The sequence below is a fragment of the Gymnogyps californianus genome, chromosome 8 (assembly GCF_018139145.2).
Source record: "Gymnogyps californianus isolate 813 chromosome 8, ASM1813914v2, whole genome shotgun sequence".
NCBI lineage: Eukaryota > Metazoa > Chordata > Aves > Accipitriformes > Cathartidae > Gymnogyps > Gymnogyps californianus.
This window is the reverse complement of record NC_059478.1, coordinates 938,686-955,277: the sequence shown is the minus strand read 5'-3', so window position 1 is coordinate 955,277 and position 16,592 is coordinate 938,686. Positions and strand designations below refer to the sequence as shown.

General features: G+C 37.2%; 1 protein-coding gene across 2 annotated transcripts in view; it reads right to left on the bottom strand.

Moving 5' to 3' along the window:
• The window catches only part of BRINP3 (BMP/retinoic acid inducible neural specific 3), a 207,902-nt gene extending 194,024 nt beyond the window's left edge, over window positions 1-13,878 (bottom strand). The window contains exon 1 of one of the 2 annotated variants that reach the window (XM_050901189.1): window positions 13,643-13,878. In XM_050901189.1, the coding sequence (XP_050757146.1) occupies window positions 13,643-13,878 (236 nt within the window). The remainder of the gene's footprint in view (window positions 1-13,642) is intronic. The other variant, XM_050901190.1, reaches the window with a different exon arrangement.
• Window positions 13,879-16,592: the final 2,714 nt, after the last annotated feature.

Here is a 16,592-nt window from a genome sequence, read left to right as displayed (position 1 = left end):
CAAGGCCTCATATAACCAATGGAGCAAATACACTTTGCAATGTGCCCTGCTGTTCTCGGCCCTCAGTTGTCTCGTGTTCTTCACAAGATCAGGAAGTACAATGGAACTCTGAAGATGGGACGTGGTCCTGAGTTTCCTGTTGCAAATCTGGCCATGAAGAGCCAGCCTGAATCACCTTCTAGGTGTCAGTTGAGGCCTAAGCTCCTGTCCTACTAGCTCAAAATCTCACCTCAGTAAGCTGGTGCATTTTCAAATCAGTGGCTTTAGTGATCCTTATCAGTCAGGAATGCAACCTTTCTCATTTAGGCTGATTCTGGATTTAATTTAGCCTGGTTTCTTAAAAACTGGAGGCTATGCAGCTGCATTGTGGTAGTAGATATAGGTGGGTGTTACAGGCATATGGCTATATCTCTTCCAAGTAATTTTTTAATTCATTGTCCAACTTCAAAAAATTTTCACCAATTTCTAGATATGTTAAACCATAAATCACTTTAAAACTATTTTCACATTTTATGACCATAAGTCCTAATGGACAAAATAATGTGATCACAAAGGCACACCTGAAAATGACCCCACAGAGCTGAAGGTGAGTGCAAAAGAGTGACCCTCTTATAAATGCCTTGACTGCAAGATAAGCTCCAGTCAGACCCAGCCATCAACCAGAAGACACAAAGCTGTAGGACAACAATCTGTATTCATTATGGCACTCAATGTACAGCCAGTTCCCTGTAATTACCCTGTGGGTATTAAGCTCAAGCTACTTTCCTCTTGCCCTGCACTCAGTGGATAGTGCTAGCCCGCAATCGCTCCAGTGGCCTTTCCACACCTGGGATTGTTACCATCATTTTCCTTGTTTTCTGGCTTTAAGGGATGTTACTTGCCAGACTAGCACCTTCTAAAATTACTGTTTTGTTAGCACATTTCAGGATGATGTCACATCAAAACAGAGAAGAAAAGCACAAGCATTTTTTCACCACAGATCAGAAATGCAGATTTCACGAGGATAAAACCACCTCATAGCAGGTACACGCTGTCTTCAGACACAGCTATCAGCCACAAATCCATTCGATAACATGTGACTGGACCTCTCTCTGTTCCACCCCACTCTCTCTCAAGAGAGTTCTGTTCCCTGGCTAAATTCTGAGATATAGCTACCAAGTTTATTTGACTAAAATTGACATTTTCCTACTGTTTTATTCCAATTACTGTGACAGAACCAGTACTTCTCAGGAAGAGATGAATATTGACTCATGCGTATCAACCATACATAGGAATTTTCAAAGATTCAAACTGAATTAGAAACTGGAGTCATGTGACCTCAGTTTTTGTTGTGTAGAAACTTGCCAAATCTCACTTTGTATTAGCATAAACACCAAATGAAAACCGTTTTATTGCTGTCAACAATGATATAAAGTCTTGCAAACCCACTCGTGGTTTGGAATTCTCATGTTTTAACTGTGAAGACAAGAGAAATAGCGTGAAAATGGTGTGACTGTTACATATAAAATTTTGTCTCCCAATAAATATAGAATGGGTACATGGAGACATTTTTTAAAAGTAGAAGCACACTTATTTTTGTTTCATTTTAATGTCCTAGTTCACAAATCTTTTAAATTTAAGTGTTACTGTTAATTGTCTTTAAATTCCAATAAATTACTATGGTTAAAATTCCTTTTTAAGTTATTCATATTCTATCATTCTCATTGTCTGGGAAAAAGACCACCACACTCAAAAAGTTTTTTGAACTATTTGTGTGTTTATTTTGTTTGTTTGTTTTGTCTCTTGGAACAGAAAGGGTGAGTGTCAGGGGACTTAATAGATTGTACTGATATGTAACACTCCCTGCTGGTTTTGGTACCAAGGGCACGCATACCCAAATCACAGAGAACTTCAATGTCAGAACCAGGAAACAAGCACACATTTGTTTGTGCTCATCCAGGCCAAGGAGACAGCAGTAAAAATAGACATAACCATTACTTCTTCAGGCAAAATTCTAAATAAACAGATGGACCTTCATAGTCAACCATATGAGAAATAGTTTTATTAAAAGGAAAAGCAATTTCAGAGGCAACTCAAATAAAAGTATCTTTAGATACTATTCAATCCCTGACACCAAAAAAAAGTAAAAAGACAAAGGTGTCTAAGCAGGAAAGCAGTCCTTGAGGAAATTAGCAATGAAACAGAGGCCAGTGAGCCTTTTAAAAGGCATGTGAAAGAACTGGTCAGGATCCAGTTTTTGTCTTGTACTCACATGCTGTTAATCATAACTTGGGCACATAGCTTGAGCACTGAACTCAGCCCAAACTTCTTTCAGATTCCTTGAAAGTTAGGAGTTATGCACAACTTGTAAAGTTTTTTAAGCAGATATATTAACAGGTCTTATCAGAGAGTTCACTGTCCAAGCATGAGCATGTATTGGATCCACAAGTGAAGATACAGGTAGAAAATCTGTGGTGCATGGATTTCACATGACATTATCACACAAGGAATCTGTGGAAAATTGGGAGTTAAATACAGAGCTTCTGTAGCCACATACACGCATATATATTTTTTCTGTACACACATAGAAAAACTACATCCTGTCAAGGATGATTTCATTAACTATACCCAGAATCATATGGAAAGATAGAGGAAAAAGCTGGAGCAAAGTCATAATAGCCCCTGTATGAAACAAAAGGTTCATGTTAATGTGTTTCAGTTACAGATCCTCAGATGTCTTTTATTGTAGCCACAGCTAAAGTTTAATGTAAATGGCATAATCTAGAGTTGACCAAAAGCATAGGAAAACGCAGCAAGATCTGACAGAATGCTTCTGACAGAGGCATTTTAATACAAGGATCTAATGAGGAAAGATCTTTTGGCATTGCCAGTCTTATAGAGAATTTCTGGACCTCTGATCCATCAGGAAGTGTCCATAGTAAACCTCATTAATGTAGTGGTCAAAGGCTCTTATTCAGACACCTGACTGTAGAAGATATAAGTTTTTCTTTCTAATAAACAGTATTCTCACTGCAAAAATGTGAAGTAATAAACTCCTTTATTTTCACTTATCCCTATCTGTCTATCTATATGTATGTATATAAACACACGTATATATACAGACACACATGCACGCACATACATATACACATAAATATATATAAACATACATGCATTCATATTCACACCGATTCACTCTGACAGTAATCACAAATATTTGGGTTCTAGAAATCAGTAAATGAACAAGCACCACAGACTACATGTTTTCCACTTACTCTAATTTATTGAGTCTTGTGGTTTGCTACCAAAAACATCATTAGATATTTTATAAAAGAAAAATGGCAATGAACAGTTGTTTGTAACAAGAGAACTCACTACAGGTCCTTCATTTTTAGTCAGTTCAAATTATTATTTTTTAATTTATTTTGCGTGGGTAAATATGTGAAATGTAGAGAAAATACTTTATTCTGTTTGTTAATGTGTGTTATTAGATTGGTTCTGCTGTGTAATGTTTAGAATTTACTTTTATTATTATAACCTGTAGCCAGTATTTAAAGTAAACGGCTAAAGATGTGGTTTAAATAAAATACATCTAGATGTAACTGGATAAAAACGTGTTGCCTCTGTTTACTTTCTATTAATAGAGCATATTTACAGTAGGCAAAGCTGATATCATATCTGAGTTCCTAGTAAAACATCCCATTCTACTACTAGCTGCCAGGGTATAAGTTAAAAATCCCTACTTGTTACATTTCAAGAACTGTAAGAATATAGTTCAGAGTTAGTTAAAATACAAATATTTGTTTTGAATTAATCAATTATATTTCCTCAGGTCTCAGATTCTGCTGATCTTTCAGAATATTTGGTAGAATATGTCTTATTCTTTTGATTTTAAATTATGTTACTCATGTAAGTCAAAACCTGTATATGTGTTTTTCCCTTGAGAAATTAACATTCATTACTTAAAGTCAGATGCGATCTCTTCTATACATGTGAGACCTGCATACACAACTTCTAAATTGCTAGTGGGCTTTGTATGTGCAGTTTTCAGAGCTCTCTATATATCAAATTGTCTGGTCAGTAAAAATATCTTCTCTTCTCAAGCTGCATAAATAAAGTAGAAATTGAGAGTATCAGAAGATGAATTGAGATATGGAGCCATTAATGACCTTAAGAACACTATTATCCATAACAATCATATTGGGATTCTAGGGAGGATCGAGCAACAAGACATTATTTTGAAGTATTGCTTTTCTTCACAAAGGTCTCTGTTGGAATGAATGTGTAGCTACACAATAAAAATTCACAACCAGCAAAATGACTAGTAAAACCTGTAGAATCAATCAATCAGAGCTAGAAGACAACTAAGATTTAAATTCTGAGATAATGACCACGACCTTAAGTCAATGATAGTAGAAGAAAACGACAAAAATTCTTGAGTGAGTACATTTGGTGTCAGTTGTTCTTTTTCTCTATGCAAAAGTCATACATACCCTTCTATACAACGAATCATACATTCCAATCAATACTACTGTCTTTCCATACAGAAAAGGTTTCTGTGCTATTCAGTTCTTTTCTCTATGTAAGATATAACATGCCACCCATATAGACTTAACATATGGACAAAAAGAAAAACCTGAAAGCCATTCTTTTTGGAGAAGACTACTGACCTAACAGCAGTAAGAAAAAATAACAATATGGGGGTTAAAACAAAAGCACAGAGAACTTGATTCAAGCAATAAAAAAAACTTTTTTTTTTTTTCAGTAACGAAAAGAAATCTTGGTAATTGTTTTTCCCTTTTATGAAAGTCATCAGCATTTGAAATCCTCTACATCTTGAACATCAGTGACAGTACTAGCAGGGATATTTAAACAAAAATGAAAAGGAAGGGCAAATGAAAGAACAAAGACCCAACTAACCAAAAATCTTCGAAGAATTAATGAAAATGACCTGATTTCATGCCCAAGATCCTGGCAGACTATCCTGCTGACTGAAGAATGAATCTATTATTAGTGTTAAACAGCTTTTATACTACTTCAGTGACTGCATGAAACCATTAAGTTACAGCCTCTATTATCCTAATTTTTTTAGGGCAACTTAAATCATTTATGAACTTACTAACTGAAATGGTGACGCACCATATTCTCTAAATAAATGTTCTTTGTTCTAGGGAAACATATCAGTATGAGGTTTGATCTAATAATTATCCTCAAAATATTAGATATTGAAAGTGGGTACGTTCTGGAAATAGATTATAGTAATGTTTACAAAAAAATAAGATTCACTCTCCTCCTTGCCATTTGAGTTTCCTTGGGATCTTTGATTAAATACACCAAATGAATAAGAAGAAATACAGAGAGAGATTGTCAAAACACAGACTCCTGCAGTGTATTATAAAAAAAAAATACAGAAGGCAATCTTGGCATCAATATTCTCTTTTGTTGCCAAGCTGAAACATGCTTGTGTTCTTGTCAAACTGACTCCTGAGAACACTCCTAATCCTGCTGGCCTATCCAGCACCATTACCTCGTATCCTTCCCAGTGCTATCACTTGTTTATCTCACCGAGAGAAACTCTACCCTTGTTTTGAAACCCAGTAGTTTAATATTGAGCCAACAAAATGGAGTGAAGGGATATGGGGTAGGTCTGACCCTGGTCAGTGGCAAAACAACTTAGAGGCTTTTGAATGCTGTAGGCTTCATGATAAATTTCTTGTTGTTCACTGAGATTTCTGCAGGATTCTGTAGGAAGCCAGCATCTCTTAAAAATATACTGTTTCATCAGGGTCTGGTCATGCTTTTCCCAAGACCTTCAAAGGTGGACTGAGGGCTGATGTTGTGGATCAGTGTCAGAAGGGAGCTTGATTTCTCCTGTGCTCTTGAGTCATAAGTGCTAGCCCTTTACCTAGAGCAGATGACTTCTCTGCTGTGCTACCTCACACATGTAACAGAGCTGGAAAGAGAGAGACGTTTTGGGAATCAGAACTCCCTAACTCTCTTTGGTCCTTCCTGTCCACCTCTGAGCCCCTCATGTCTGTCTGCCCTTCTTCCTGGGCCACAAGTATCCATGAGAGCTCAGACTCTTTTACCATCGCCTTTGGCGATATCTTTTATCATTGCCTGTGGAGATATCCTACCTGGGGCAGACCTCTTGCATACCTGGGATTGTGGGGGCAGACCTAAGTAAGTGTCCAGTCCTTATCTCCTGCACCTCTGGCATGCCTGGTATCCATCTGAGGGGCCCCTTAGGCTCCCAGTGCCATTGGAGGTAGCCCATACGTGGTAGCCACAGGAACATCGGTGAAAGATTCTTTCACCTTTGTGAACATCCATTCTATGTACTTGTCAACCCCTTGAGATTACCGGTAAACTAAACTAGGCTCTGATTATAATTCATCTGAAAACATTTTTTAAAGTTTTCTGTTATGTATACGTAGCCTCTCAGTTTAAATTATCTGTCCCTTTATTTCCACCTTTTCACAAGCACATACCTTCCAGAGAATTCCCTGGATAAATAGATTAAGAAACTCATATAATTCTGATAATAGGAACTGCTAATTGTAAAGCATCACTACCTGATAGGTGTTTAGGCCCTAAAGATAAAACAAAAATGCTTTCCTATGAAGGAGATTTACATTTGAAACAAAGGGCTGGAAATCAGATAATTTTGGAGAGCATTGTCCAAGTATTGCTAGACCTGGAAATATGGTCATTTAAAGCTTTTATTTTGCTCATATATGTACTTATGCAAGCAGTTTCACCAGAGCCAGTTATTTAACTTACATCATGTCTTTGTTATGCCCAGCTGACTAGACTAAGAGAGGCTATTGAAGTATATGACAACCAGAAATGAAATTCATTGATATTTTTTAGATCCAGACATTCTTAAAAAAATGTCCTACATCTTTTTTTCTTTACTTTAATTAAACTATACTTCCACTGTAGGAAACTGTTGCTGTTTGATTCTTCAGGACCAAAATCAGAATCTTTTTGTTCTGTGTATCTACACTGCCCGTAATAATGAGACCACTGTACTGGACTACAAATATTATTTTTCCAGTGGAAACCTATCAACTCACAATCCCAGAAACTCTCTTTGAGCTCCTCTTCTCTCTTCCCAGCCTATGAGCCACTGGATTTAAAAAGAGGACTTTGTGCATTCAGTAGTCTAGCCTTTTGTAAACATTCTGAGAATGATGATCCATCCAATTACTGTACCTTTTATCCACCAGGTTGAATGGAAAATTCCCTAAAGCAAGCTGACCAATTACAATGCCGGCCAGAAGCAATTTACTGATACAGTGAATTTCTGGAAAAGGAGACAGAACTGTTCCTGCTATTTATTCCCTATTGATACGGCAATTGTGGAAGATAAACTTGTTTGCTCTTTGGTGCATATAATCCCAGTTCTCAGTTGCCCAGCAGTGACACTGTGCATGTAATTCAATGCCCAAGGAAACAAAGGCTCTGAAGAGTTGAAGGCAACGGTTGACCAGTTTGCTAAGCTACCTGTTGAAATCTACCTCATCGCCACCCGTCAGAGTTACAGTTTGCTGACTCCAGCCCATTTCTTTCCTCAACTTCTACAGTACTAATTTGCCTCATTCCTTTCTTTGATATATCCTGTTCCACTCCTCTGTCACTACCTCCCTCACCTTTTATGGGTTTTGTATGTGATGTTTTGTGTTAAGGAAACTGAGGTCCATGTCTGAGAAATGAGCTCCTGTCTTAGTCTCCAAAGAAGCAGACTTATTTCAAAAAGACAACAGCTCTGATGCTTCCAGTACCAAATGGGCCCTTCCAAAAAATTGTCAATGATTATGGTTTCTAGAGTGTGATCAAATGTATAGGAAATAAGAGCACCAAGAAATGCCATACTATCATATCCTTAGACTTTTGAAAGGTATGATGGCAGACATCTCTGCTCAGCCCTCCATTGTACGAAACATTTGTATTGGAAGAAATTGTTGGAGACATTTTATTAGTTCTTCTCAATGCCTTAAAATTCCTAAATTATCAGTTCAAAGCAACCTCAGGAAGAGCACAAGGGAATGTCATTCCAGACTGTACACTGGGGTGAAAATTGCAAATCAGGGCATGTTGATGTGTACGTTCACAACTGAACCCCTTAGTTTTTTTATTAACACTGTCTGTCAGGAGTATACATGTGTCAAGAAGTCTAGTGATAACTGTGGGATAAAATATTTTGATAGGGAATAAAAACCACAACCGACTTCAATGTTGGCTCTACTTAACTTCACACACAAGTGTTAAAGCATATTAGCGAGTGTTCTACTACAGTCTTCAGTCTTGCTCACTTTACCCTATAGGTTCAGTTACCAGAGGATTCAGAACATATGAGAGGAACCCAATGTGTTATAATACAAAATAATCTTCAATTTGATAGCTTTATTTTCTAATACTGTTATTTTTTCAGTTGTTCATGAACAAACACGATCCCTTTTAAAATAACCTCTAAAGGAACACTTCTTAAGCCACACGAATACCGTGCTGCACAGAACTACTCAGTTCTGTAGGAGATTCTCTTTTTTTTCCTTTGCAGAGTAGTATTCTACACTTGTTAGGGATACTTACCTCAAAGGGATTTCAAGGGTTACTAAAGCCTAGTCCACTGTCATAAACACCACATCTTATAACCCTTTCCCCCTATTCATAGGATTGGTAAGGATTTGTAACTTAATATGTCCTAGTAATTATTTTACTCTAATGATTAGAAACCTTTTTTAAATAGCCAGCCTAAATTTATTCATAGTCAGTTTATACCGATTTGGTTTTATGACAGCAATGGCTTTTGGTTTAAATAGTTCATCTGACTGTATGTTTATTGACAGGAATTGTATTCTCTTTCAGCTCTCTTTTTGTTTTTTTTCCCCCTCTAAACATGCCAAATATTTCCGCTTTAAGAGGAAAAGCTAGGCTCTTCTTTCCCCTGATTTTTCACATCTGTTTCAAATTTTAAATCATTTTGCTTGAACAAAACTACACAGTATCCCTGAGGAGATTTCCTCAGGACCTTATTTGATAGCATGAATACTCCCCTATCTCTGTAGAAATTACCTCTTCTGATATAATGTAGGTTCTTTGCATAATTTCACAATCACTCTTTCCATCCTGGTAAGCTCTCATCTCATTCTGTTTGGATTTAAATTCCTTTGTCTGGGTAGCTGATTTACATAAGAGGCACAGTAGTCCCATTGTGTATTAAATAACAAATTATAAACTCAATTTTCCTTGCCAAAATATTTACTGATATTAACTACAGGAGCTACCTTCCATAAAATATTGACACAGGATTCCCATTAATTTTGAGGTTTTCAGCAGCCGTCCAGGTGCTTTCCTGGCATTTCTCTTCACAAATCAGTGGCAATGAACGCCACCAAAAACTGTGGCAATTATTAAATTTCCTGCAGGAGGATATTTCCTTCAAAGAATTATAGGCAATACCACACTGCCACATAATCAACATAACCAGCCCACCATTCCCAACTTATAACAACACTGGTAACATCAGTTGCAATTATTTAGTGTTCTGCAATACCTGATTAAAACACTATTACGTATATATTTGTCTCTTTCAGCTCTATCCTGTCATGTTGAAAGCTCCTCTTCTTGGGGAGCTAAGCACACTGCAGAATCAGCTTGTTTGCCCATAGACATAACTGACCTTTAATGTATAGATTAAAATACGGGTGACTAGATTTTTCTACTGCTACCTTCCCATAATTTATGCATCAGTTGTTTTTATCACATGGTTGTTTTATGCTCTGAAGGCTAGATAGGGAGTTAAGGCAAAGTGCAACTTTTATCTTTAAAAAACATATTATGCTTAAGTTAAGACCTCTCATAAGAAATTGGGCTCAGTTAATAAGTGTGCTCCTCAGTGCCAATCTTTGGCTTCATCTCTACAATTTATAACAGATTCATGGTCAGATGAACACTTCTTTATAGTGACCCGGGGGTGTGGATACAAAGCAGTTGCTTTTTACCTCATTGGCATACAACAGTTAGGGGGGGCATAGAAATGCTAGCACAGAGTCCATACAGTGATAATTTTTTCTTGTTTTAGTCTAAAAGTTGGACTCCATCTATTTTAAATGCAAACAGGTTGTGTAATTTAAGAACTGAAAAAAAATAAGGCTACTGGACATTATGGAAAACAATTGCCATATATGTTTAGGTGAAACTAAACTTGAAAATCAGTATGTCTCCTGCCATACAAATGACAGGAATAAAACAAGTAGCACAACATTGTTTTACTCAATAGCTGAGAAATAATGACAATGTTTCCATCAAGTTTCAAGTAATCTTCATTTTAATATTCTTTGTTGTTCTCTTTAATATTTGCTTTTCCAGTTCTCTGTCCTATTATCTTGATTTTAGCCATTTTATATCTTTCATGGACCTGCAGAACGTGACCTTGATCCCTTCAAATCAGTGTCAAACAAGGGTGCAGGATAAAGACCTTCATCTCTGGCACTTCAGTATTTAGAGAAATACGCATTGCCTGATTTAACCAAAAGCAGAATAACATGTATTCTCTGCTTTTTAATATGATCTTGATTATAATAGGGAAGGCTATTTTGAAATTTAAAAAAATTGGGAAGTTAATGATTTAATTGAAATTTTATTTTTTCCTACATCATTACTGCCTCTCCTGAGATTGCCAAAGGAAGGAAAAGAAATAATGGGAATCAAAGTATCATTCTAGTCGCTGCGTAATTGTTCCGTTGTTGGAAAACAGAAGTCATAACAGCAGTCTCCTTCTGAAATCTCCTCCAACACATTTTAAAATACTACATGCAGTATGTGCAACTCACTGCTGTTTTTATGTTACTTTTATTGACACCATTTAATTGCTGTTAATTGTAAACGCCTACTCCCAGTGTTAGGTTGGTTGTCCTGAGTTAGTTCCCATGGACAGCAGTACTTGTTAGGTTTTGGCAGAGAGATATAATGGGTCATCTTCTGATGATGACCCATCAGAAGTATGGGTCATACATACACATCATGGGTGTGACTTGGATGCCATTGGTCTGGAGACATGGAAAGAGAGCTGCTACTTGTCACAGTCGCATCAGTGCTTTTGGAGCCAACTCTTTCCCAAAAGAGAGGCACACCTTTAGGTAGTTTGCAGCTACTTGCCACATATGTGCCATTAAAAAAAAAAAAAGAAAGAAAAAAAAAAGGTCTTCAGTCATTTTCTGTCTGACCCCACTGTGCTACCAACATCCTACCAGAAAGGATTCAAAATGGGACACAATCTGCTGGAGTGTCTCACCCTGTACACTTCACTCTTCTTCAGCCCCATGGGTTTTGACGTGGCATGGATGTTAAAATGAAGGGAGATGACTTTCCTTCCCCTTTACTCTTGAAATGTCAGGTCTCATGTGTTGGCTTTGTGAAGAGCGAAGGGAAAGGAGGCCCTCCTGTCAGTGCTGCTTGGAGTGGCACCTTTCTTTCTTGTTAATATGATTCAGCTGAGTCAATGCAGGCCTGTGTTTTCCCCTTCCTTACTTCTCCGCTCGAATCAGGACTGTGTCCCTGAGGGATCGTTTTCATTAGGTAAAAGATAGGTGAGGGAATGAACAGACCAATTAGACTCCAGATCCTTTAGCTTGGGAAAGCTCGTAGAAAAGCAACAGGGATTGAATTTACAGTGTGTGATTCGTAACAAGGTCACCATGTTCTGCACTACTTGCTAATGGGACCATATTTTACAAGGAAACTTTGCAGGAAGGTTTGTATTTAGAGGACTAAATCAAAAAATGCAGCTTTTCTTTTGATTCAGGTAGCTTGTGCCTCTTTTGACTTCCCAGCTCATTTCTTGAAGGGAATAGGCAGAGGATAGAAATAAACACAAGAAACACTTTCTGTGGGATTGTGTAAATTAAAGTCAATTGAAACCTATGCACAAACCCAAATAAATATTAGCAATATGATTACAGATCTATAAAACTTAACAATGTTTCTGTAATGATGGCTGAGAGGAGAAAAATTCTCAAAGACCTGATTGAAAGAGCTGAAATGAAATACAATTCCATCTTTCACATTTTTAGCAAGATAATTTTGGTTCAGTGTTGACTAATACAGAATAATAGGAATAAAATATGCTGCCTCAGTCTCTGCATTATTGGCTTTACATTATTGGTCCTGACAGCTGGCTTTTAAAATGCAGTAAATATTGGGCAATGCTGTTCTGTTAAGACAAGCCACTTCATCAAGCATATTTCCAAATCACACTTTATTTTCAAAATATGTTTAATTTCTCTATGTATGGCAAAGGAGCCCACTGCAAAATTGACCTGCAACAGAGTGCCCTCTACTGCATGTATTTAGGAAAGAAAAATAAAACAAGTTCCTTAAAAATAAAATCTTTACAGACTGAGACCAGCAGTTTTGTCACAGGCCACTGGACACTGAACTAAACATAATATACATAGAGGCACATATCACTCTTACCTTCTTCTAAAGAGCTGGATACCACTAGGGAATAATAATTTAAAATAGGTATGAAATTTGCACAAACTGTTTCATGGTTTTAAATGAAATCAGTGTGTGTCTTTCCATACCAAAATGGTCTGTGTTTATAGGTTGGAGAGTTATTAGGGAAGTTAAATATCTGTCCTGTATTGCCCGGCTGCCACCCCTTTCTCTTTGCTGCCAGGAGGGATCTATACCAACATGAAGTGAAAAAGCCTCTCTGCTTATAGGTTTGTTTTCTCAGTCCTTAATCTCTCATGCTCCCTCATTTCTCCTGTCTTTCTATTTGCCATTAGGTCACTACTATTAAACTGAACTCTCCTTTTCATTCCCATGTCCTTGATAAACCTATTCGATATTACTGAGTTGTATACACCTTGCAAATGATTAAGAAGATGTTTCACCAGTGCTGTCTCAAAAGAATAGAAACTGACAGGTTACAAATGTATCGTGAAAGCAATTCTACAGTAAGGCACAAATTCTCAAGCAGACCTATGCTTTTGACGTCTTCCCCTGTTTTTTCTTTTCTCAGCCTGAACTGGGCCAGCCTAATGCGGAGTTTTGTGATGGACCAAACACCCGCAACTTCTGTTAAAATTCAGTGGCTCTTATTGCTCAGTCCCTCAGGGATGAGAAAACTGCTTCTCAAAACACTGGTATAAACTAACCGCAAACTTTTTGAGTCTGTTGAAATACCCTGATTTGTCCAATGAAGTCCATGCTTTGCCAGCAGTATCTGTGGAGCCACAATTTCAAGTCTCAACTTATGTCTTGATGAGCCACCCTGAAAGCAATTGAACTGGATCTTGCTGCATGGTCAAAGGTGTTCCATGTTAGCCCTCTGCAATCAAAGATGGTGTTTGAATACCTTAGGACATTTTTGAGTATGTCACTAGGGCAGAGTAGAGGTAGGTATTAAAAAACAATGTTTTCCAAAGCAACATAATCAATTACCAAAAGTTCTTTAAACAAAATAGAAACAACACAAACAGGCATTTCCATAGTACACAGTGCATATATGGCCTTGCATATGTTTCAGCAATGAATTTTGTGTCTATGGATTTGCCCCCACATCTGAAACTTTCCCTTAAGGAAACCCTTGTTGATAATTGACAACTTCTAAGGATGATATCTCTGTAATTGCTTTCCCTTTGCTTCATACCTGTAAATCTTGTATCTTGTGCTAAATCCCTGTCGACTTCTGTCCACAAAATCTGTGTATTCCTGTGAGCGATGGAAGGGTCCCTTATCAGAGAGGAGCCAGTCGAAGGGGCTTGTGGCATGCTGATCCGAAACAGCAGCAACTGCTAAAACCCAGCAATGAAGACTCAGTGCTATCCACTCCCATAGAGCCATCAGAGAGAACAATTCAGCACCAGCACTGCATCGCCATATCATGCTTCCACTGGGGACTTAGAGCCTTCATTCTCTTAGCTTTCCCTCAACACCTAGACAAAATACACAGTCAATTAGATAAGCACACACTAGGCATCCCTTGGAAGTAGAAACAAGTTTCCTTTCTTTCAGCTTAAAGAGATAGTGGCCTCTACTTTATTACATTTTACATTAGCATAAACCCCACTAGGCTAGTTAACAGTGGAGTGTTTCAGTACTTCAAATGCTGTGAAACTAATGTCTTCATTAACATCATCAGTGATAATATTTACTGTTGAAGGGAAACCTTCACAAATTGTCAGGGGAGGGATTGTTGGGTTTTTTCCCAATAATGCTAGTCATTAATGAAAAATATGCAACACAAGAATTATTGCCTGTTAGCATCAGTACAAAATCATTCAGCAATGTCTGTGCATAAGGTTGCAGTTCAGATACTGGACAGAAAACAGATGACATTCAGAAGACCCAGATTGCTTTCTTTTTTTATGTCCTTCGAAAAGTCACTTAATGGCTTGTCTTCACTACAAACATAGTTAACAGGCTCACATTATTCTGTTCAAACCAGCATAGCTGGACAAAAAGTGACTGCATTGATCAATAGCACTGGAGCTACCTACAACGAGTTCATCTGGTTCAATGAGCTATTCAAGCTCCAGATGCTGCAATTTTGAGTATCCCTAACAGCAGCACTTGACTTTCAGTCCAATTCACTCCAACCCAATGGATCAGCCCAGAAACACTATTTAAATGGAGCCTAAACAATTGTTTGGGTGCCAAATTAAAAATCAAGTATTAACCATAGCCTCATGTCGGACCTCAGTGAAGACAAGCCACAGTTTCTCTCTATACCTCAGTCCCATACCTGTGAAATGGGATAATGATTCTATATCCTGCTCAGATTTTGTGAAAACATCTGGGCAAGAGCATGAAGTTCTCAGAAATACTGAAATGACAAAGGTCATATAGATTCCTAGATATATAGAAACAATCAGTTCTAGTTTTCAGTGTAAGGTAAAACAGCACAGAATTAATTAAAATATATTAATGTGAGAGCTTTCATTTTTTAGCTGATGAATTTACAGGGAAAAACATTTTTTAATTCACATTCACTCAAAACAGCACTCATTATGACATTTTTACAGCGCCCCTTGCTATGATTTTTTTTACTTGGCGGGAAATTTTTCTTTACCATCAGTAATTTAATTTGTAAGTGTACCCTAAATGAAGGATGCTTCCAATAGAACGGTTCTGCAACTGGACACTCAGTACCACCCATCCGTTATAATGGAAATGGTGTAACTGAATAAATATGCTCTGTTCATATAGTCGAGACATTAATATTCTGAAGAGTCTTTTGTATAGATTATAAACATATCAGCTGCAGGAAGTTAACTGCCTCCAGAAGAGCACGGAAGTTCATATGAGCCAACAGGAATTTACAGTCTGAGTATATAATAATCTGTCTATACAACCAGAGAAATAGTCAAGGTTTATTGTCTTCTTAGGCACAAATATAATTGTTTGTAACATGATTTGGACCTGATCCTGCAAACAATAAATGTGTAAGCAGTCTCATTGAAAAAAAAAGACCCTATTCATATATTTCATGCTGAGTATATGCCAAAGCACTGAGTTGTAACCATAAATGGTTACAACCACATAGTAGTTCATGATCATAAAACACAGATTGCATTACTTTTATAAATCCTTTTGAAATGAGATTCCAGGAGTCTACAACAAAGTGTGCTCTAACTTTTGTTTATACTCTCAAGCAAGCAGTTACATGCAAAAAGCCTGCAGATCTGTGTATACTCTGTGAAGTTTCAGTATCTTCTCCCTAGACTGATGCTTTCTTTCTTTCACAGGTTGAAGTCCACGTATGTGAGGTTACACTATTGTGTAACCTTCATCACATCGTATGAAAAAGCGTGCACAGATCTGAAGCAAAACTGAAAAGCAATAGATTGCTCTCCTGGCCCATAAAAGCCATGATGATCATTTGGTTGCCACTTCCTGTTAAAAATTAGCTCAGCGTAAATGAAGAAGACATTGTCAGTCACTTCCAGACAGGCCAGACCAGCTTTTGCATCACAACAGAGTGAAAATCCACAAATACTGCTGTCTTTCTTCTTCTCACCAGTCAGGGAAAAATATATTGCACAGCGTACTCATTTTCCTCCGTCATCCTTTTCATAGACTAGGAAGACCCTGGGCATAATTTCTTGACATTACATGAAGCTACAAAGAGCATAATGAGAATTTTGATTTTCGTACCTACTGCTGTTATAAAATTGCTAGCTAAGACATAAAGTTCTATTTTTCCTAAATTATCTTTTCTATAGAAAAAATCAGGTAATGTTTTAAATTACAAGAGGTAGGAGTTTACTTTTTCGGGTACTTATTAACACTAAAGTGTTTCAGGCCATTAAACTATAATGATAACTAATTGAGTCCCTTTTGAACTCAAAATGATAATATTAGGATTGGAAAATGAATTACTTGGTATATGTAGCATCTTCCTAAAACTAGACCAAACGAGCACTTGAAAAGGAATAGTGAAGAGCCCTGCTCTATGCTTGCCTTAATGCTACACCTCATGGCATGTCATAAATTAACCACTGGCAAAACACCTTTAGAGAACCTGTGTAGTTACAGAAGAAAATAATCTCCTTGTTTTAAAGATATATGAAGGTATTTTCCAAAAGAGTATAAATATA